This window comes from Opisthocomus hoazin, chromosome 4 (genome assembly GCF_030867145.1).
Source record: "Opisthocomus hoazin isolate bOpiHoa1 chromosome 4, bOpiHoa1.hap1, whole genome shotgun sequence".
NCBI classification, from domain to species: domain Eukaryota; kingdom Metazoa; phylum Chordata; class Aves; order Opisthocomiformes; family Opisthocomidae; genus Opisthocomus; species Opisthocomus hoazin.
In genome coordinates, this window is record NC_134417.1 from 58,287,241 (window position 1) to 58,309,368 (window position 22,128).

General features: G+C 41.2%; 1 protein-coding gene across 2 annotated transcripts in view; it reads right to left on the reverse strand.

Annotated features, from left to right (window-relative positions):
* Positions 1–366: 366 nt before the first annotated feature.
* STK31 (serine/threonine kinase 31) overlaps positions 367–22,128 on the reverse strand; it is a 107,549-nt gene continuing 85,787 nt past the window's right edge. For both annotated transcript variants that reach the window (XM_075419150.1, XM_075419148.1), the window contains one exon: positions 367–1,939. In XM_075419150.1, coding sequence (XP_075275265.1) covers positions 1,907–1,939 — 33 coding nt within the window. In that variant the 3' untranslated portion in view covers positions 367–1,906. The remainder of the gene's footprint in view (positions 1,940–22,128) is intronic.

Here is a 22,128-nt window from a genome sequence, read left to right on the forward strand (position 1 = left end):
CAATAGCTTTGCTCCTGCCCTGAAAACTGGCAACAGGGCCCATCCCACAGATACAGCTTGCAAATTTACGAGCAAATACACTCTAGGTAGTGTGAAATTATGTAAAGGGTGGCTGAGTGCTCACAAAGAGTGAACATTAAGAAGCTAATGGTACCTTTTATAGGTGCTAAAAATTAAGCACATATTTAAGTGTTACACTGATGCAGGGACTTAGACCTGCTAGAGTCAACGGGCTGCTGCCATGAGCCTTTGACCCCCTCCTGCAACCTGTGGCCTGAGTGCAGCAGAACAGGGAGGAATGTGCAGGTATGTGGAACTTCAGACTGCACCTTCTGATATGGATCTAAACATAGGAAATGTCCAGTCTCAATGACAGAAAAGCAATTTATTTGGCCTTTTTCTTTTGCAGACAACAATCATCTCACCAGCTCACCATTGTTTACTAAAGATCAGAGATTAAAGACAATATGTATACAGCTTCTATCCCTAGCAAGAAAATAAAAGAAATATTAAATAATACTTTCATCAGTGTTTTAGTTAGTAATGGTTGAACAATAAGCAAAACAGATCTCAACAATATCCAGTCTTTCCTACATACTGGCTTCTGGCACTATATAAGTTCTTAGACACAGTCTGTAACTAATAGTTATAAAAATACGGCTTTTCTTAGTCAGATTAAACAGCACAGATGAAAGGAAACTAATCCACAAGGCTGCACAGATATTACATTGCACTTTTCATTGAAATCATGAAAGATGGACTGGCTAGGAAAAGCGAAAAATTAAACACCATGGCTTGCTTATCTGTTCCTTCTCCTTGGCACAAGGAGAAAGACGCACATGAGGTAAAGGAAGCAATCTCTAGTAGGAGTCTTGGAAAAGCAGTTCTTCTAACTTCACCTTTTTGGTTCTGCCACACAAAGGGATATAGAAATGTTATGCCACAAAATACATCTACTTCTCATATCTTCTCCTCCTTCCTTTCTTTGGTGATTTCATTTCATTTAATTTCTGTCTCCTCCAGATGCACAAATCTGGCCCTGTGGACACATCGAGCCAGGTAATTTTCACAGGTGAACAGTTCATCTTGCAGCAGCACGGACAAGTTTTCTTGAGGGGGAAATGTCAAGCACATTTCACCAGCGAGTAAACAAGCAGGGCTAATGGGCAAGGACTAAATGCAATACAGACTTCCTTCTCAGCATTACTAAGAAGAAGAGCCAAAGGAAGGTAAAATGGAAACAGGCAGCAGCCTAGGGTGGTAAAATCAATAGAATACTTTAAAACAAAGAGAGACAGAAAGAAGGAAAGAGAGGAGAAAAGAGAGAAAAAAAGAACAAGCAATTTCAAAAACTGAATTGGAAATAGGATTATGTTTACAGAGAATCCTGAACCGAGATGTGCTCCACCTGAACATGAGTGGAGTATTAAGCTTCCTAAATCTAGTCTGGAAATGCTAAAGAGCTCCATCAGCAGCATGTAACTCTGCAACAGTTACTGCAGCAGGAGTTGCAGGGGCAAACACCTTTGGTGGAGAAAGAGATACTGCTCATAGTCTCCTGAGATATGGCTACTGAGACCACCCACGGACTGGACTCCAGACTCCTGGAGAGCTTTTGCATTCCTGAGTCCTGGGAGAGCCCAGTGCTCAGCTGCTCTGCTTACACAGCGCTGAGGTTACGCATGTTTAGTGCCGCAGCATCCAAAACAAACCCAGACTTTCCTTACAGGACAAAGGGGAAGAGAGAGCCCTCCCAGAGAGTTCACGATGTACATGCATGAGTGGTGCTGTGGCTTCCCAGCATCGGCAAGGGAAGAGTCATCTGCCACTCCACAGTGAGCACCATGCACCTTTCCAGCTGACATTTGTTGCTATTTCACCATATTCTTTATATTCTGGGAAAGTCTTAATGAGCCTCAGGAAAGCCAGTGCTTTGCCCCTTAAAAGAAAAAAAAAAAGAAAGAGGCATGAGGGGCTGTTTTACCATCCAGATAAAGTCTCGCATTCTTTGACTAAAACACGTTAACATCACCTCTAGTCCTTCCCATTTATTTGTACTGCTTTGTACATCACTGATCAGCTTAGTACCTGGGCATGTCACAGGAGTTTAACAACTTTGCCACTGAGGTAGAGGACCAGAAAGATCTCCAAAGAGAACTGGGGCACAGAAGTATTAAATGACTGGTTTTAAGATGCATGGAAGTATGTGGCGGAAGCCCAGGTCTCCTGAGTTATAGCCTCATGTGGTCACAGCACTACTGCCATGTGCTAACAACTCAGTAATGACATCAGCAATGAGGTCATGAACTTCTAGTGACTTTTTTCCATCTCTCACAAGGAGGCCCTTCCTTACTCTAGTCTTCAACCACCGGACATATCCCCAACAACTCACTCTTCTGACAAGTTCCACAGAAAGGGAGTAAACAGCATTGTTAATCATAGAAAAAAATTAATATATACAATAACTTCTTTTCAGAGTATTACACTGTTGCTGTCTCACTTAGACTGTAGGCTCTTCAGAGCTGAACCAGACAACATTTTCTATCTTATTCAGCATATCGTGGGCACCAGTAGAGATGTTCAAAGCCTGTTGCAGTGTTCAACCAGATAGCAGCCACAGAAATTAAGGGGAGTTATGCAGCTGAATCCCTTAGTCATTCATTTATGCTTCCCCTTCCTCATAAATCAAAGAACAGGAAAGCAATTTAATCAGAAATAAACACAGAATTAGCAGTACAATTCAGATCCTTACACTCTTTCCTCATTGCTTTTGATAAGTAGAGTCAGCAAACAACCAAACAGCAAAAGAAAAAAAAAAGACGAAAAATTAAAAACCCTGCTAGCATCACTGTGCTGCAGATTTCATAAAGTCCTATTCTAGTCTGAAATGGACTATTCTTCTAGTTCAGTGCAGTCTGGTTAAATAACTGGATTTTCAATTTGTTAAAAAGTATCTGATACCTGTTGTATTACTGCAAAGCTCTGAAATGGAAGAGTATACTTAAATATTTGTTTTATAAAAATATGCAGACCAATCACAATGACGTGGCTAGATCTCCTTTACTCAGCATTCTGTTCTGGTGCGATATGTAAATATGCTTGCTAAGGAACATGGCCAGGAGGTCACTGTGATACCTTAGTAAAAATATAATAGAAACAAATAATGGCAACAAATGGAAAAAAACCAAGCCAACTATAAAGAATATAGTAATTAACACATAAAGCATTACTGAAAAGGTTAAAGATTCCACTGCCTTCAAAAACAGTGCTTTTCTACGGCCCTCCCATCTCACAAAAAATGCAGTCAAAACAGAATCCATCCTGTAAGGGCAAATAAAACATTTAGGAGCACAGAACAAAGGGTTTAAAAGATTAAAAATATTCAAAGAATAATTAATGAGAAGATAGATAAGAGATGTACGAAAACAACAAATTAGCCATGAAATTAGCCCTTTACCCTCACTGAAAACATGAACAACAGGATACACAAATAACCTAATAAAAAGTAATGTATTCTATGGGGGCGGCAGAAGGTTTCCCATGCTATTATCTTGGGGAAGATGCTATCAGAAGATGCCATAAAAGCAAAATATCTTTAGAGGATTCCCAAAAGACACCATTTTCACAGAAAAACAGAAGCTTTTAAGTAATATTGGGCATGCTAAAATATAGATGAGAGATTAAAAAAAAAAATTTAGAACTATTTTACTGAATAAGCCAAATAATAATTGCTCTGGATTAGAAGTCAGCTTCCCCTCCAGGAAGATTATTCCATAGCATCTACCAGTGGGACAAACTTTCCCCTTCAGCATCTGCCAGTGGTCTCAGCCAAAGAGAGAGCTCCACGCTGGTCTAAACTCCCATATTTCATAGCAAGTCTTACTAACTGCCTCTGCCAATTGTACTCCTGGGTATGAAAAAATGATGAACCTGCATCATCAGAGTTTACACCAATCAGATGTAAACAAAAAGCAAATTAACACACACTTCGCAAGAGGCTTGTGAAGAAGAGCACATGCACTGTGCTTTCGGCTGCCGATGCCAGCCTGATGGGCCACAGGGGCTGGCTCCAGCGAACGTGAGGTCTCCGGCAAAAATCACTGAGTGCATCGGTTGCTCCTAGAGCAGCTCTTTGCCATCCCCATGCTGGCAGAGGCTGCTCCGCGCTCCCTGAGAGTCAGCAGCCATCGCACCTGATGCCGCAGAGCCCTCTGCTGAAAATTATCCTATTACACCTAACACTTAAAAATTAATTAATGCTCCTCTGCAGTAAGATGCCATAATTAAACTGTCTCTCTTTTCACTTAAGACTGAATTTAAATGAGGGCTTGATGGCACTGCAGTACAGTAACTTCCACAAAGACAATGCTGACCTGAGATTTTTGCGATGGGTTTTGGCTGCATAATGGCCAAGGGCTTCCTACAACATCAAGATTTCAGCCTTCAGCGGTATACATTTATAACCACCCCAGCTTTCAGCAATATTGGCTGGAACACATGCATGGGTGATTATAGAGATCTCCTTAAGGAGAAAACAGAAGTCTTCAGTATTTTTTTCTCCTGAACCAAGCCTGTCTATCTCTCTCTCTCACACCCAGCAGCGACCCAGCCTTTACAACTGACAACGGAGAAGAATAAGGTGACATTTCCTGACCTTTAAGAAGTGCTCGCTGATCAGCACTAACTGCACCATTTCACTCATCTTGTTACTTACTAGCTTAGCTATAAAGAAAAATAAAGCAAGCAGAAATTCAGTGTATTTTGCTCTTTATGGAATACTACAAGCAATGTTCTGTTCTCAGTGCCGTGACTATGTGACTTCAAAAGAAGGGGGAAGCCCTGCTCTGCTGTTTGCATTCAGCTCCCACAGGAGACACGAGGGCTGAAAATATCTGGCATCAGATAGGACAGTCATGTACATATATAAGAGAAGCAGATTTATCAGCTAGGTTTAAAGAAAAAAGATCAGGTTTTGGTCAGAACAGACAGCATACTTTTTTTTTTTTTTTCATTAAAGCCTGCATAAAATGGTAGTTTGAAGCAGATAGTCCAAGAGTAAAAAGAGTTCAGTTTGACTCCATATATACAGTGTAAACATATCCGTAGAGTCAGCCACACTAAGAAAGTGTGTCTGACTTCAGTGCAGTCAGAGCATGGGACTGCAGTTTACATGCAGGCATAAAGATAGCTCTGAGTAACCTAGTGTAGGTCCTGATCACACTGTAGCCAGAGCAAGGTGGACATCAGTTCTGGCTGGCTCTCCCAGGTATTAAGCCATGACCCTACACTAGCTTTGCAACTTGCATTCAACCCCGCAAAATCACAGTTGATTGTCCCCATACCCAGATCAACTGCTCTGGGCGACTCTGTGAACACACTGATTCACCTGGACTAAAGGACCATCTTGAATCCAGCATCCAAGAGGGCACCAACACACTGAGTCTCATTCAGGGCACTGGTACACATTCAACTCACTGCAAAGGTGTTTTTTGGCAGTTCAGGCAAAGAAAAAAAAGCCTCAGAGAAAATAAATGACTAATTTCTTTCTCATGAAGACTAACTTCAGCTGAAGATGGAGCTGACCAGAGGTTACTCCCAGTGGCTCTCAGGGAACGTCTGTTCTCACAACAATGCCCTTGGGTAAGTGAGGTCTTGTGATGGGTCTTTTAACATCACCACGGCACTCACCATGCTCTGAGGCGCCCTCTCAGCAATTCTTGATACAAGCAAATGAGAAGGAGTTTGTACAAAACACCAAGCTTTAACTCAAACCTTATCTGCACCACTGCTGCCTGCCAGTATCATATGACGATTCAGGGTCCTGAGAACGGACTCACCCCAAAGACAGCAATGCTTTCAGCCTGCAGGCCAGAGAAAGGGTGAGGGAGAAAACAGGTGCAGCTGGGCAGGACGGAAGAGCATGACCGGATTTTTTGATGGGACATCCTGGGGAGTGGGAAAAGGAAGCAGGAAGGTCCTCCAGTCTGCTTGTCAGGGCAGCCATGGGAACAGTGCTTAAGGGAATGCATTTTGTCTTCCATCCCCAGCTCTTCTCTCTCATGTGTATATCCAGGTTCTGACAAGAATAATTTGGGGTTTGAAAGAGTTTGGCTTGACCAGAATATTCAGCTCCTTTCTCTTTCCAGTGACCACTACTACCAGTGTTCCACTATAAGCCACTTCCACAGGCTGTGTCATTCACCCACACGGCTCTCACAGGGATGCTGCAAGCAGTTTGCAGAGACAACAATTTACACAAGTCAGAAACAGGGGTTTCAGCTATCCCAGTAAGCATATACTAGCAAGATGTCCCTACTATCAGTTATGACATCAGAATAATTAATTCTAAGCTTTCCACATTTTTAGGCCTTAATTACTCCACATCACACAGTTCCTTCAGTATAGACAGGCTCCTATCTTTTAATTATATAAAAATTTTACATATATATACACCTATACACACATACACACTTTTTTTTAACATATGTCACACATTGATATATTTTATATATATACTGTTGCATTTTAACCAAGCATCACGCCAGGAAAACCAACATGGCTGGATGTTTTAAAGTATAGAAACGTTGTTGTGGAAAATTGAGAAATAAGATTCAATTCCCAAGCAGTGGGCTGGAATACTTGGGAGTGGTATTAACGAGTACCCCTGCCCAGGAGGTCTCGCAATGGGAGTATCACTTTGCAGTTAAAGACACGTTAGACACTTGTACTAGATTTGCAATGGGAAACCCAAACCAAAAACAAAATCTGGGGATTTACAGTTACATTTCAGCAGTTCTGTCCTCTTTTAAAATCTCTGCACTTCATTCTTATAAGTCTCTACTGCCATTCCTAAGAATGTCCCCTTTATTTACATTCTTAATGAAAACAAATTTTAATGGGATTTATTGCTGAGCAAAGTCACTATCCTCAATGAGCTAAAACCTTCTCTGGCTGTAGCCCTGTCAGAACAGTCTTACCTGTTCTGACTGCCTTCCTAAGCAGACACCTAGAGATGTACATGTGGGGCTATGCTAGTCTTCCAAACCCACTGACCTTTCTGCTGAAGCTGTCAACACGATACCAGCAAATAAATATCATTTGTTTCAGCGGCTATTCACTGGTTCATTAGACAAGAGGCTGATCCAGTGAGGATTTCTCTTCCAGGTCTGTAAGAAAATCATATCTATGGATTCATCTTCTTCTCTCAGTATGAACTTTCCCTTTCTGTTTTCTTCCTTCCTCTAAAAACATATTAAATATCTTTCCCCATCTCCAACCCTTTATCCCATTAAATTCAGATCACCAAAAATTATTCTTACACTTCTCAGATGCACCTAACAACACTTCATTCACAGTATGTCCATTAGTTTGTGTCTTAACAAAACGGTTAGCATAGTCAATTTTTTTTTTTAATCAAAAGAACAAAGAAAATAATATTTGGAAAAAATCAAGACTTTGCACTACCTGTTCAGAGGATGACTACCGCATTTATGGCTTAATACTTATGTTCAACTATGTTGTGCAGGTTTATTACCTCATATATGTACTATTACTGATTAAATACGTATGCAAGACTGTTACTTTTTACACGAATCAGTAGAAACTCAGAGCCTAAATCAGTACCGAACTAAGGAAGAAATTATACTCCTACTTCATGGTCACAAACGAAAAATGGGATCAACAACCCTAAAACCAAGAAGCTGGATGTACCGAAAGTAGCACAGGTTTCAGACGGACTCGGTACCCAGTACATCTCCTCTGACTCATGACACCCCTCAAACAACTGGTGGGAGGGAGCCAGAGAAGTGCCCTAGCAATGTAACAAGGCAAAATTAACAGAGAAGGCAGCAAGGAACAGACATTTACCCTGTGGAAAGGAAGGGAAATCAAAAATTTATTCCCACCACTGTGACAATTACAAACCACCACCAAGGAACAAACCAAGGCAACACAACTTTGCAGTGTCACTCGCCTGCCAAAAGCACAGAAGCCCAGATACCACATCTGACCTCACATTAGTGAGTGACCACTACTCCCCAGTCAGCTGCCACAACCCATCGGACACCACAGCACCGTGGCAAGCTAGAATGAACTTTCTGAGAAGCTACTGAATTTCAGCAGCAGAGTTAAAGTTCATATTTCTCCATTCCTTGATCTCTCATGAAGACAAAGCATTCCAATTTAATTCTGCATTTATTTCCACCCTGGTTTGGGCCTAGTTTTTGTTTTTAAATAGCAACAAAGTAATTGTAACCACCAATGTCCTGAGGTGACACTTTTGCATTACACTTCTCTCCTTGACCTCCTGGCTTAGCTCAGCCTGATGGCTTTTCTCCAGCACTAACTACTTTTCCCTCATTTTTTTGCATTTCCTTCATGTCCTTTGTGCCCAAAACTGTAAATCACTATTTTGAAATAGACTACAATGCTTTTGCAATACAGCTGGATCCCACAACTTCCCTTGAAATCACTAAATGTACTCGTTAAACAGTGCACTTCTTGGACAGAGCAAGCCTACCATAGCCTGCCTCATTTGAGGAGTCTGAAGTTTTCCATGCAGGATATGCAAACTGATTATCTGCTCTACAAAGAGAGTCTCAGTAGGAGCAGAAGGCATTTAAATCTCCTGAAATTAGACTTTTTTTACCGAACGTCCAAGTTGTGCTTGAAGTATCTTTCCCTTTTTTAAAAAATAAAAAACACATGGCTTGTATTTTACTTTCTTTTTTACAAGTTGGCTGTATTATTTTTTGTCTGGTCTATACAAATATTTAAATAGTGTTCTTTATCTTCTTCCCCTCAAAAAAAAGACATTCAAAATATGGCTTGGCCCCTGTGTACCAAGTCAATTTCTACATTCACTCTCAAGGGAACTTGCCTTGTCACACTGTTTTTCAGCACATTCTCAAGATCTGAATAAAAATGAAAAGCTATTATACAGCACAGAATAAAAAGAGATTGCTCTGTAAACATTCTTGGAAATGACAATATTTCATGCAAATCAGCACATTTTAACAAACAGATTTGTTTTTCAGCTTCAGTGTGCATAATTTGATTTCACATCAGCTTGTGGACTTTTTTTCAGTTTAATTTCCCATAATCTTTTGGTCACATCATTGCAGTGTACAATAAAAATCACAGTAAAGCTTCAGTGAAGTCTAAGGAGTTCCACGAGGTCGTGGCTCTCCCCAAAGAACATAATCCAGATCCAATTTCAGAATGAACCAGGTAGAATTTACATTTCTGAATGTATATATGAAAAATCTGTGGCCATTCAAGAAAAATCCTGCAGACTCTTCCAGCAGTGTTTTTTCCCAGTTGTGCTAAAGCATCTTTATTGCCAAAATACATAAGGAACATTTAGGGTTTGGGATTTTTTATTTATTTCTTTTTTAAACACATAGTATGTGTTTAATCCACTGCACAATTCTAATGTCTTAGGGGGAAAAGAAGCTTTCTCTGTTCTCTTTGTCTTCTGCACCTTTTTTTTCCCAGACTTTCTCAAGGACAAATGTTTCCTCTGCTGGAGTAAGGACAGATGCAGTTACTGTCTGAAGAGTGCTCCCTGCTTGCATGCATTACTGCGAAAGATAGCATCCCGTAAGAGACAGCATTCCAGCCTATGAATCTAATGTTCTTCAAAGCAGAGGATATCATGTCTGTGATACACAGCTTGATTTCAGCTACTTTTCCCTAGATCATAGATGGAAAGAAAACACAGCAAACCACTAGACTATCCGTGACAAGTTTGTCAGTGCCCGTAAAACACTCTACTACCACTGCCTTTCTCAGCTGCTGCATTTCACAGCATTCATACGGTACATGTTCCTCCCCCTGGGCTCAGATCTATCCCCCACTACTTCCAGCCCCACATCACAGCAGCTTTTGTTTGCTTTTCAGAGGAAAGCACTGGGTGAAGCAGAGTCAAACTTTTGTCCTTGTTTGACTGTACAGGTCTGAAATCTTCAATTTTCTCATTTCCTTACTTCCATACTATGAAATACTTTGACAAGGCCAAATTGAACTACGGTTCATAGGCTATGGTAAATTTGATCTTGATTCCATCAATGAACTCTCAAAAATTAATTTTCTTATCTCTAAACCACAGAAATATGAATTAAACAGATTGTGGAGCATTTATCTTACATCAAGATGAACTAGCGGTCTGAGCAAAAAATCTTTCTTCTTTTCCTACTAATGCACGCAAAGAAATCTGTTGACTTGGTATTTAGAGCTTTCTTCATTTTCCACCTGCCAGTCACAGCATTCCTCGGTGACTCTATTTGTCATTATCATTGAAAAGTGATTTTAAAAATCTCTGGAAAAAATGCCTGTGCAAAATCCACATCAATGTAATGACTCAATACACATATGCTTAGCACACAAAAGTAAAAATTTTACTTATCTGTCATTATTCAATTTCAATCAAGACTTTTTCAGAAGGCTGAATGAAGCCATTTTCTGTAAAACTTTTTATGCACCTCCTCTTTAACAAAAGTTTTACATGACAATACATTAAAATACAGCTGCAAATGCCATAATTTATTAGGACGAGATGTTCACAGTTATGATTAGGCTTGGTCTTACAGGGAACAGTAAGAGAGAAATATTAGGCACCTTCACTAACACCTTCCAGTAGAACACACAAAGACACATGAAAGTGTATGACAGCGCAGCTGTGCGGGCATATCACTGTTGCATAGATAAATTTCTCCAGCTAAAAATGCAGAACTCCAGGCACTTAGCCAAATTACACATTCAATACCCACCCGCTACATATTTGCACGTACAGAGACATCTGCATATAATGCACTTTTAAAAAATCTTTCCCCTAAAGCTTTCCATAATACTTGCTGCCATAGAGCTGCAGCATGACAGCACTGCAGACAGCTGCTCACTCCACACTGATGATTTAACCAGAGTCTCTAAGGCAGGAAGGTACTTCTTGACCACTTAGACCAACCTCCTGCTCAAAGCAGCATCAGCTACAGCAGGATACTCAGGACTGTGCCCAGTCAGGTTTTGAGTATCTCCAAGGATCTCCTCAGCCTCTCTGGAAGACCTGTTCCAGCACTGACCACACATAGAGTAAAAAATGTTTTTCTTACATTTCAGTGGAAACTCGGTGAATTTCCTGTATTTCAATTTGTGCCCATTGTTTCTTGTCTTGTCACAAGACAACAATGAGAAAAGCCTGGCTCCATGTTCTTCACACCCTGCCTTCAGGTACTTATGCACATTGATGGGCTCCCCCAAGCCTTCTCTTCTCCAAGCTAAACAGTCCCAGCTCTCTCAGCCTCTCCTCACATGTCAAATGCTACAATTCTGTCATCATCTTTGTGGCCCTTTGCAGGACCCCAAGACCTTTTCTACAAGCTGCTTGTTCATTCATGCAGGTCTTCTGCCACCTTTGCTTGATTTACTGCTTGTCAGGATGGACCATTCTTAAAGTTGGAGGTGATCCTTGAAAAATCAACCAGCTCTCCTGGACTGTATCCCATGGATTATTAATGTCAATGTTAGTCCAGATACCCCTACTCTGCTGACCAAATCTCCTAACACACTGGCAGCAAAGACTGGCCTGCTATAAATGCTGTCTTAGGAAGAGGTATCAAACTCAAGGTCCAGCCCTCTGGGGCCAGAAACACACTGCAAGAAAAAAGTCATTAACACTCAGGTATCCTGATGTATTCTGAGAAAGTTGGCAGTAAAGCTGATGCAAAACTTATCCCATGGATATCCCGAAATTCACACAACAGGGTATACTGGAAGCCCAGATAACCCAAAATGAATCATGTATGATGTGAGGCTACCCATTATTGCCATAGAAACCATAATTTCTGCATCGACGCATCCCTGCACCTGAACTGTTAATTTTCACATTGGACACAGCACTAGTTGGGCTGATGGGTAGATTCAGTGTAAAGACAGCTACACCACATCAGACAAGAAGCCTGCTTAGCCCTGTATCTTCTCTTTGGCAGTCAGCAGCAGATACTGAAAGAATGTGAGAATATTCTCTGTGTGTCCTGGTTCTGCCTGAAGATGTTTTTCCCAGATACTGCAGGCAGTACCTCAGGACATTCCTATAACCATGCTCTTCAGAAGCAACAAATGATCGCTTGCCTTCTCCATCCCTTCATTATTCCATAGATTTTTCTCATTTCTTCCTTAGTCTCTTTACCAGGAAGTCCTAATCCAGTGCGTCTCCTCTCAAGAAGAAGCTATTCCATGCCCTAGGTCATTCCTGTTGCCCTTTTCTGCACCCTGCCCTAGCCCAGCTACCTCTCTTTCTAGACAAAGCAATATTCAAGATATGAGAGCAGCATGTACTTATACAGTGACAAAAAGATGTTTCCTCTTCAGTTCTCACCTTCCTCCTTAATTTCTAACAGCTTATTTGCCTTTCTGATTACTGGAAAGCACTGAGAAGGTGTTTTAAGAAAGCTGTTTAGTATAATTGCTAGTAATTAGAGCCCATAATTGTCTAGGTACAGTGAAGATTTTTTTTCCTCATGTGTATTACTTGGCATTTAGTGACCTGGAGCTTCATCAGTCATCCAGCACTTCTCGACTTCATCCTGAATGACTATATTCAGCTGTTCTAAGAAAATTATCCTGTGAGGTGCTTTGAAGGCATTGTAGCTGTATGCTTGATGACCACTAGCACCACGGATCCAACCGTCCGTTGTCATCAATCTCAAGACAACAACTGCCTCTTTACTATAATCTCTGGGAGTTGTGGAGACCACCACAGGGTTTGGGGTGCTCTGGTTCACCATGGAAATCACTCAATACCCACAGCCGAACCGAAATTACAGGGAACACAACATAGCAAACATCAGTCTGATACGGCCTGTTCCCATCACAACTTGGGAAGCTCCTCAGCCAGCTCTAAGGACCCAGACTGTGTGCTCACACTAACTTTCCACAGACTCTGCGCCACCGGAAAACGAGACCTGAATTAAATGGAAGAACGTAAATGCTATTCCTCTGGTCCTGCAGCAGCAATTTATTTCCCAAACATTTTCATGTCTTCTGTGCAGTTTAAATATATACATCTTCACCTTTTTTCTTTAAGTATTCAATATTTTCTAGAACTCAGCAGACCTTCATTAATCTCATACTACCTCATCGTGCCCTACAGAATCCCCAAGTACCTGCCCTGTTTAATCAATGATTTTCACAAAGAGGTTCTGGAAATACAAGTTCAGCTTCTTTACAGGTAGACATTTCAAAACCAGAGATACATCTGCACCCTCACAGACATACATGCACATATACACAGCCATCACTATATAACTGCATTGCTATATACACCTAACTATACAGCAAGTGCTAAAAACTTCAGTACTTAAAAATACATGCTTGCCTGCAGAGTTTTTCTGAGAGTGCCTTATGGCCTGTAATTCTAAGTGATCTGAACATGAAGGGAGTATCTCCAAGATTTCCTCCTCTTTCTCCTTCTCTTCTCCAATTAAGAAAATTCCATTGATGAAGATATTTTTTCGCAGTCTCTTCAGCAAAATAAGATTGTGTGGACTGCTGATTATTTGAAAATCTGCTAAGGAAACCAGCAAGAAATTTCCCCCTAGAGCTATCACAAAAAAAAAAATTATCTCCATATGGGGAATTTCATGGCTTTGTGAGCTCATAAAAAAAGTACATTTACTCTTGTACTCCATAACATTTACTCTTGCTTTATTTTTCTGCCCAAGTTTAAAAAACTGGTTTTGACATTTTACCTCAAGAAAGTGCTGCTTAGTCCACTAAAAGCGAACCAGCATGAGCTCAGGATTCACTGGGGAGGTGAAATTTTATTGTGCTTCTCCCAGCTTTAAAAAATTCCATGTTGTAAAATCTGACATTGAGCACATTATTGTATGTTCCAAATTCCGTATATACCCAGCAAGCTTATCTAAGACAATGCAGACCAAGTAGTCTTTTAAGCAAAAATTACTCACAGAGCAAAATCTGACAGGTCTGCACAGCTGGGTCTAAAATGTTTTGGAGAGCTTTTCTCTCTCCATATGGACCCTAAGAACAGAAATTCTCTGGAATTGATGTAAATTTCCAAGATGGGATTCCTGAAATTTCAGCAAAGAGGATGAGTGCTAATAGTAAGAATTGTCATCCACCGTGAAAGGAGTTCTGTGGGACTCCTTTGGGATGCATATATACACACATGTATATATCTCCCCATAGCCACAAGACTGTGAAAGGTATATTCAGAATGGAATTTGTGGCCATTTCTTGTAGTTTGCATCAGGGAGTTGGCTGTGTAAGGCCAGAGCCCTAAAATCTACGCTTGTAACTAGCCAGCTTTCTTCAGACAAACGTCTCGTCATTTACTCTACATCCCTGAGCACTCTGCATCACTTACTGTCTTTTGTAACGTATTGGTTTACTATTCAGTAAGCCTCTTACACCTTGCTGCAAATAATACAGCCTTCCTGATTGTTTTGTGGCTAGTGTAGTAAAAACAGCTCTTTTGAAGCTTAGGAGATTTCACAACATGACCATGCAACCTGTATTAACACTGCTGGGAGTCTCTTGTTTTTGTCCAAGGTAAAAATCCACCCTTTCATTACTGTACATTATATTGTCTATGAACACATCCCACTATAAAATACAAAGCTGTGAAAAATCTGGAGCCTGTAAGACTGCACACCCGTATTGCTTTCCTTTTGCATGCGTTCACTTGGCTTTCCCAGCGTGCCATCTTCTGTGCTAGCTCTTCTAGCTACCACGGAGAAAAAGGGTGGAAAGCCTGTTGTGTTTCACTTCTCCCCAGGTGACACATTATTCCTCCTTAGAAAAATAGCACCTTTAAGGAATGTGTTTCTTCACAGAGCCTTGCAAAAATGACCAGTAGTGTTGGGGTTTGTCTGCGCAATCACCCTGTAACGTGGGTCAAAACTGGCAGTCTTTAAATGGAAGGGCTCCTGTTCTACTGTGCAAAATGTTAGCCTTCCAGTGAAGAGTTAGAACTATTCAGATCTGAAGGGATCTCAAGAACTTCACTTTTGGAGCCCAGTGCTCCTACTCGCCTTTACCAACAGCATCCTCTGGTCATATTAATACTTCGGACAGACACAAACCACCCTTGAGAGCCCCATGGCCAAGGTGCTCCATGGGAGATAAAAGCCCTGTTGGTTACTTCCACCTCCAGAGGAGACCCCAGAGAGCTATAACCAACAGGAAATATCATAGCTTTCAGCCAACACTGGTTTTGACAGAGCATTTTTAACCAGTCCTATGGGGAGATCTGAGCCCTGCTGCCTTGCTGAGGCAAGCAACTTCAATTACTCACCCTAAACAGAAATACATGAGAAAAACCTTCTTGAGCGATAAATCTGGAGCCTGCAGCTGGGAAGTACCCATTGTGGAACATCTGGAAGAGCTGTGCTAAGGTGAACGCTGGGAACAGAAAACATCCAAGCCAGCTTACAACACAAGGGCACTTACAGTGCCAGCCCTCCAGCGGTACATAGTTAATGGAAAGCTGCTATATGCTGCCTCCGTCTCTTTTTTGGCAGTCCCCCAAATTCAAAATTAAGCACAATGCAAGTGTGATTAGAATATTCAGCAAAATCTGAATAGTTTCTGGTTTCTACTAAGTTATTTCCCATGAATCCAAAGACCTCATAAGATCATTCTGAATAATAAAATAAGTTATTCTTATAGGGATAAGGTATCATTATCTAATATCCATCATGACAGAATATAGTCATCTTACAATTTATGGTGCAGTATCCAACATATTATCTAACATCCATTATCAGCTATGTCTTGAACTGCTTATATTACGTTTATTTATAGAAATTCAGACAGGTGAGATGTTCTACAAAGATGCCATTTTCAACCAAGCAAATGGGAAAAAAGGCATTGACTGCTATAAATATAATAAACTCCTACTGATGTCGCAAAGTCACTAACAAGTATAAAGGCTGATTACTATGATAAACAGAAATAGCTTCCTTGCCTTTACAGGAAAGCAAGTATGATATCTACTCTTCCTTGCACCAATCCACCTGACTGTTACTCTTGGCATCTGCCCAACATGCTTCTTAGCCTTTTTGTTAATGCTACATTAATGAAATAACCATTTTTCCCCCATATATTGTGTAATGTCAGGCGTTGAACATAATGAAAGATACAAGGGATGCAATTTGCAGAGTTATATTTACTATTTCTAGGGAAGTAATTAAACTGATTATTTCTTTTCCAAGTCCAAAAAGTTAAAGAAATTATACAGCGCAGCTGATACGCCAGTTCCTTCCTCTGGCTTACTGATAATAAGATGCCAACAAGATGAAATTTAGCACCATGCAACTAGGCAACTGGGTGCCAAACAGGTTTTAAAAGATTTAATCCTGACAAAAACTGAGCATAGAAATATAAAATCCACCAGGTATGTAAATCTGTGGTAAAACAGCTAGATTCTGCTATTGTATCATCCTCTCAACAGAAACTAGCACTAACCAAAAACACATGGCTTGTTTCCCCTGTGGAAAAAAACTATTTTGGAATAATAATGGTTAATATAAAATGGACAGGATTCTGATGTCAAAATACATATCTGGAAAAGATTTTGTTTGTGGTGACTTTTCCCTTGTTTTGTCCCTTGCACATCATCAGGATTTTAATCTTGCCTGAAATTTTCATATCCACATTCTTACTGACAATGCTAAAAAGACAAAGTCAGACATGGTAGCACGCCAAAGAGGGCAAGGTTTCCCTGGGGTCTGTGAGGAACTGGGGTAATTCCTCGTCGAAGCTGGCCATAGCTGAAATTCAGCACCTGTACTGCAGCAACCGAAGCAGGCAGTGAGGCTGAGTCTTTCCTCCCTTCCCTCCTTGCTACCCCAGAATCCCTCTGCTGCCACTGTAAAGCCCAACTTGTCAGTGATGCCAAGATGCCTGAAGAGCAAAAAGAGCAGATGCCCCATGCTGAGTGCATTTATTCACATGAAGCCTTCCTCTTTTTTTTTTTTTTTAAATCATTGAACAGAGTGGAGTAAAGGCGACCTTGAGATGCTGTCAGCCATCATGTCATGCTTGTTTTCCTCAAGGTCAAATATATAGTTTGGTAACACATAAGGCTGATATAAATCAATTAATAATTTGATACATAAATGATCATTTGCTCATTTAAAGGTTCGTTTTCCTTACTTTGATCCCAGTTTGATGGTGAGACACATGCTGCAAGTCCTTTTTAATCTCTAGTCACAGCCAAGTTAGAAAAAGATTTTCTAGCCAGGCAAGATTTTTTTCCTACGATTTTTCTAAGCCAGAGCATATGAAGTCAAGGATCCAATACACAGATGACATTGCATCTCAGAGCAGTCTCATCTGAAATATTAGCCTTTAGCTTTCTCCACTGAGTCTAATAAATATGACTTTATAATATATAAATATATATGTTTAATAGAAAATAAAACATAAAAAAATCACAAAAGCAAGAGTAATGGGGTCATTTGAAGCACTTCATCCCCTTAAATTTATCACAATGATATATGTCCACATGGTTTTATTGATGCATTACAAATCTGCCAATAAATGGTCCACAGGAAACATAGGATTGAACTCTTGAAGTAGGTGTGTATATTTTCCCCCTGTGGAAAACTGGGGCAGTACAGGAAATAAAGGGTCTTGTGCAACTGCCCTTTTGTATTTTCAGACACAATATACATGGCACATACAATCATTCTAGCCACCTGTCTGTCCCCGTGTGGTCAGGGGTGCCCCAATGGTCCCGCTGGTGGCCTGGCAGCCCATGGGAAGTCTCTGCTAGCTTCAGCCCCATCTGCAGCATGTGCCTTGGGAGCAGACCCAGATGCGGTGGCTCGGGGCTGCCGAAGGGTTGGGAGGTCAACGGCAGACCTCCATGGCTCCTGTCCTGCCCACAGCCTCTTTGCTTGGTTTCCCGGACAGTCCTACTGACTGCTGCTGGTCCCACGTGGAAAGAGGCAATTGCTTCAAAACCGCTCACTCCAGAAGGCTCTCGGCAGTGCCTCAAAACCAGCACCCAGCCCCACACCCTGGAAAGGCCACTGGGCTGCTGGGCTGCCAGACCTACCAGTGCCTCAGGTGCTCTGAAGCGGGGATGATCTGTCACTGCTTCCGAGAGACATCACCAGGCGTGGGGAGCAACAAAACTGCTGGTTCTGCTTGGCCAAGGATGAGGCTTTGCGTACCTCACTGAATCAAAGAGAAAAAAATACTACAGGGGGTGCAAAGTAATGCCCCAGCCCCACGGCGCTTTGCACAGTGGAGGTCCTCCCTGCCCCCAGTGCCACTTACAGAACTAAGGTCAAAAAACATTTAAAGAATCCCTTTTCCCATTAACTTAATCCTTTTCAGTGCTGTTTGCAATTAAGGGATAATGCATTTAATTGCTAATTGCACCAATCAGTCTTGACTTCCAAAAAGCCAAGGGAAAGTTACTTTCCCTGAATTCCACTCATGTAATTGGCATGCACAAACCAGAGTGCAGCCTGAAATAGTAGAAGCAGTGGGTTTAGCTGTTGGAGTTTATATCCTTCTTCATCTCCAGGCTGCTTTGGTGACAACGATTCTGGCTGGACCTCTGGTCTCTTGCTGCACAGTAGTTCTACATTGCAAAACAACAAAAAAAAGGAAAACTTTGCAAAGCAAGCTTTTATTTTATGAAGACACCGTCCTTTCTTTAAGAAAAAAGAAAAAGAGAAAGGCAAACATGCAAAAGAAAAGGAAAAAATGTTCAATCTTTTAAATACAAGAACAAATACCCAAATCCTAGGTCTGTAAACTGTTCTGAAAATATGTGATGTGGTTCAAGTCTGGCTATAGCACAGGAAGCCAGTCAGCATTAAGGAGAGATGCCAACCATTTTGCAGTGAGCAATGTCATTCCGGTCTGTTGTGTGAGCTGTAAGCCTGACAAAAAAGCCTCACGGTGGTTCTGAGCTGTTGTTATTATTAGGCAATAGCATATGTAAGCATCCTTGACACATTCGGCTTGTCAACACATTTCAGTCTCAGGAGGAGTCTAAATAAAATCTTTGCCTAGCATGTTCAATAGTGTTCTCAAGAGGCAAGAGGGAAAGGGGAGGGCAAGATTATGGCGTACAAGCTGAGGAGATCTTGGATTTTGAGTCACCCAAAGCAATGAGAATCAGCGGTGGTTTGCTTAATCTTTTATTTCCTTTCCATAATGAGCCTGCCTCTATGAATACAGTTCTCTTGCCTCTCAGCTGTTGTCTGCCACTTCATAAAGCAAACACAGCTACTAATTTGACAGTTTTCTTGTTGTTCTTTGTTCTGAAACCAACTCTCCCGTTGATGTAAAAAGCCAGCGGCTTTCAGCCCCATCCTGTCCTGATTACGGTCTTGTCTCTCCAGAGTGAAGACTTTCTTCATCTTGCTATTTTTTTTCAATGCTTTATCTCCCACCCCACAAACCAGAGCATCTCTACTAAACCCTACCACATTTGTGGTTCTCCCTTATCCTTAATAAGGGAAACCTAACCCAGAAATAGTGCAAGATAGTAACACTGCATCCTATAAACTGTCTGGTCTAGAGCTGATCAGCAACTTTTTTGACAAAACTTTAACTGTGAAAAATTTTTCAGGACAAGGGCAGTCAGTAATAAATTCCACCAGTCACAGCAGCATTACAAACACCCACAGAAAAATTGCTTGCTTACTCCTATCAAACATCTTCTGGGGGAAGATGCATTTTGGGATTTGTCACTTCTTAAAGTCTGCAGCATATGAGCAACATTAGCTAGGTCTGTAACATCGTGATGGAACAGCTATATTTAATAAGAACAGACACTCTGGATCTGACAGAGGAGCTGTCTACCCCACATCCAGGCTACCACAGTGACGAGCAGCAGATGCCTCCGATACAGAACAAGAACTGGACAAGTATGCCATGATACCCCCCTCAGTGCAGCTTCCCTGCTTCAAACAGCCTGAAGTTTGGGCAGATCCTCAAACAAAAACACGATCTACTGCTTAGCAGCCAAAGGATATTTCTTCTTTTACTTCTTCTGTGTTTTGGGGCACAGACAAACCTTTGGGAATAAAGACTTCTGTAACAGGGATTTTCACTGTTGGCTAGATGCTGTGCAAGGAAGGACCTCTTCTGGTTCATTTGCAGCCTTCACAGACACATTCAAGACTGTTAATTCTTGTTGTATTTTCACATTCATACTGTTAAGTTCAGTTGAAGGGTCCTAGATTTTCCTAACAAGGGCAAACCAAGATGTGCAATCAGTTTCCAACTTTATCAAATTCATGCATAGTCTCATTTTACTCAAATCTTTCACTTTCTTTCTGGGTGGATATATAAGAAGAAGGGGATGAAGATATTTATAACACTTACTGGGAAAAAAAATCCTATTATCTTTTAAAGTTTTTTTACTGAAGGAAACTTCACATTTCCAGCTGAGGAGTCAGGCTTTCAAGAAGGACCTAAATACAAGTATTTTAGCACTGGTGGCTGGCCACCTACTTTCACGCAGATCTGCTTGGGTGCAAAGACCACAATGCAAAAGCTTCCTGGTCATTCCCCATTAAACAAGGCAGATGTTGATGTGGCCCATCAGCTCTTCCACATATCATCTCTTCTACAGAACCACAGACTGCAGCATTGGGCCTGCTCCAGACACAATCACACGTGTTGAAAAGAAGGGAACATAAGAACATATGAAAAAGTCACATTTAAATGTGGCAAAGTAATCAAAGGTGCATTTTAGACACTTAAGAAGCCCAAGAAGTTTGTTCAGGGTACTAGCATATTATGTAAAGCCCAGAAACATTACAGTACATACACTCGGAAGGCTCCAGACTATCCAGGGATGTAGACTGAAGTAAGTAGATGCAAACAGATCAGGCCTACAGTCTTAAATGCCCGAAAGGCTACAATCTAAGGAATTTCCTTTATCATCTGCCGCTCTTTGCCTGAAGCAAAAACAGGAACGTGTTGGTTAGACTTCATTAACTGAAAAACACCTGAATATTCAACGCATAGCACCTCAGTCATCTTCAACTCCGCACTAAACAGTCCAGCAGATTGCCTTTGCTATCACTTTTCTTGTCCAAAACCTGGAGATTCCAGTTAAGTATCCAAAAATATCTGTCAGGGTACAGTTATACCTCCCTTATTGATTCCAGCAGCTACAGTGAGAAACCCTAGGTGAACCCAGCACTACAGCAAATCCCAAGTGCAGATGAAATAAGCTGCAATGACACAAACACAAGACACAGAGCAAGCTGTCTGTGCAGATTTACTCGTCTATGCTTGGGGTTTGCTGTTTACCTTAGGGTGAAGTCCCAGCGAAGGCAGAGCCAGCGTCACTCTTCCCTTACTCCACTTCCCAGGTTACTCAGCATACATGTCTCAGTACACCGGACTCAAACATCTGTAATCCCTAACACACTTGTCTGTACGGTTGCTTCTAGCTCCAAGCAACCGTCACTAAAGCAAGGTTATTAACGCATGTAGCCCATTTGTGAACGTGCACTCTGCAAAATGCTTCAAATACATCATCACTTGTTCACTTCCAGCAAAGTAAGCAGAACCATGCGAACTTGGTCATGCAAGCACACATGGAGGGACAGGAAGAATATTAAGAAAATGCTCCTAATTCAGTCCTTAGGGTCTGATGGGGAGACATGTCCCAGTAAATAGCATTTGGACTTCAAAGCAGAGAAGCAAAGAGAGCCCCAACTTTAACAGCATTAACTTCAGTAAGCTTTGGTAGAGAAGCATGGCAAAAGACACTGGAGACATTTAAAATATCACCTAATGAGACCAATCAAAGCTTAATCGTGACTTGATCAAAATCACTCATAATCATGAAAACTGTAAAGCTTGTTACTAGAGTGGTGGAGGTCTGGGATTTCCCCTTGACGACAGTACCAGCAGAAACTGCTAAGAAGCACTTCATGACGAAGCTAATTGAAAGAAAAAACGCTTTCCAATGATATAGGAGGGATGTTCAGATGGGGAAAATTACTGCTTACAGTCTTCATACATAAGGGGCTATTTTGAGTGGCATTATCAGTTCCCTCTCTTTCTCCCACACACAGCAATTGTCCTCACAATGAGCGGCGCTGCCAAAGTTCACAAGGCAGA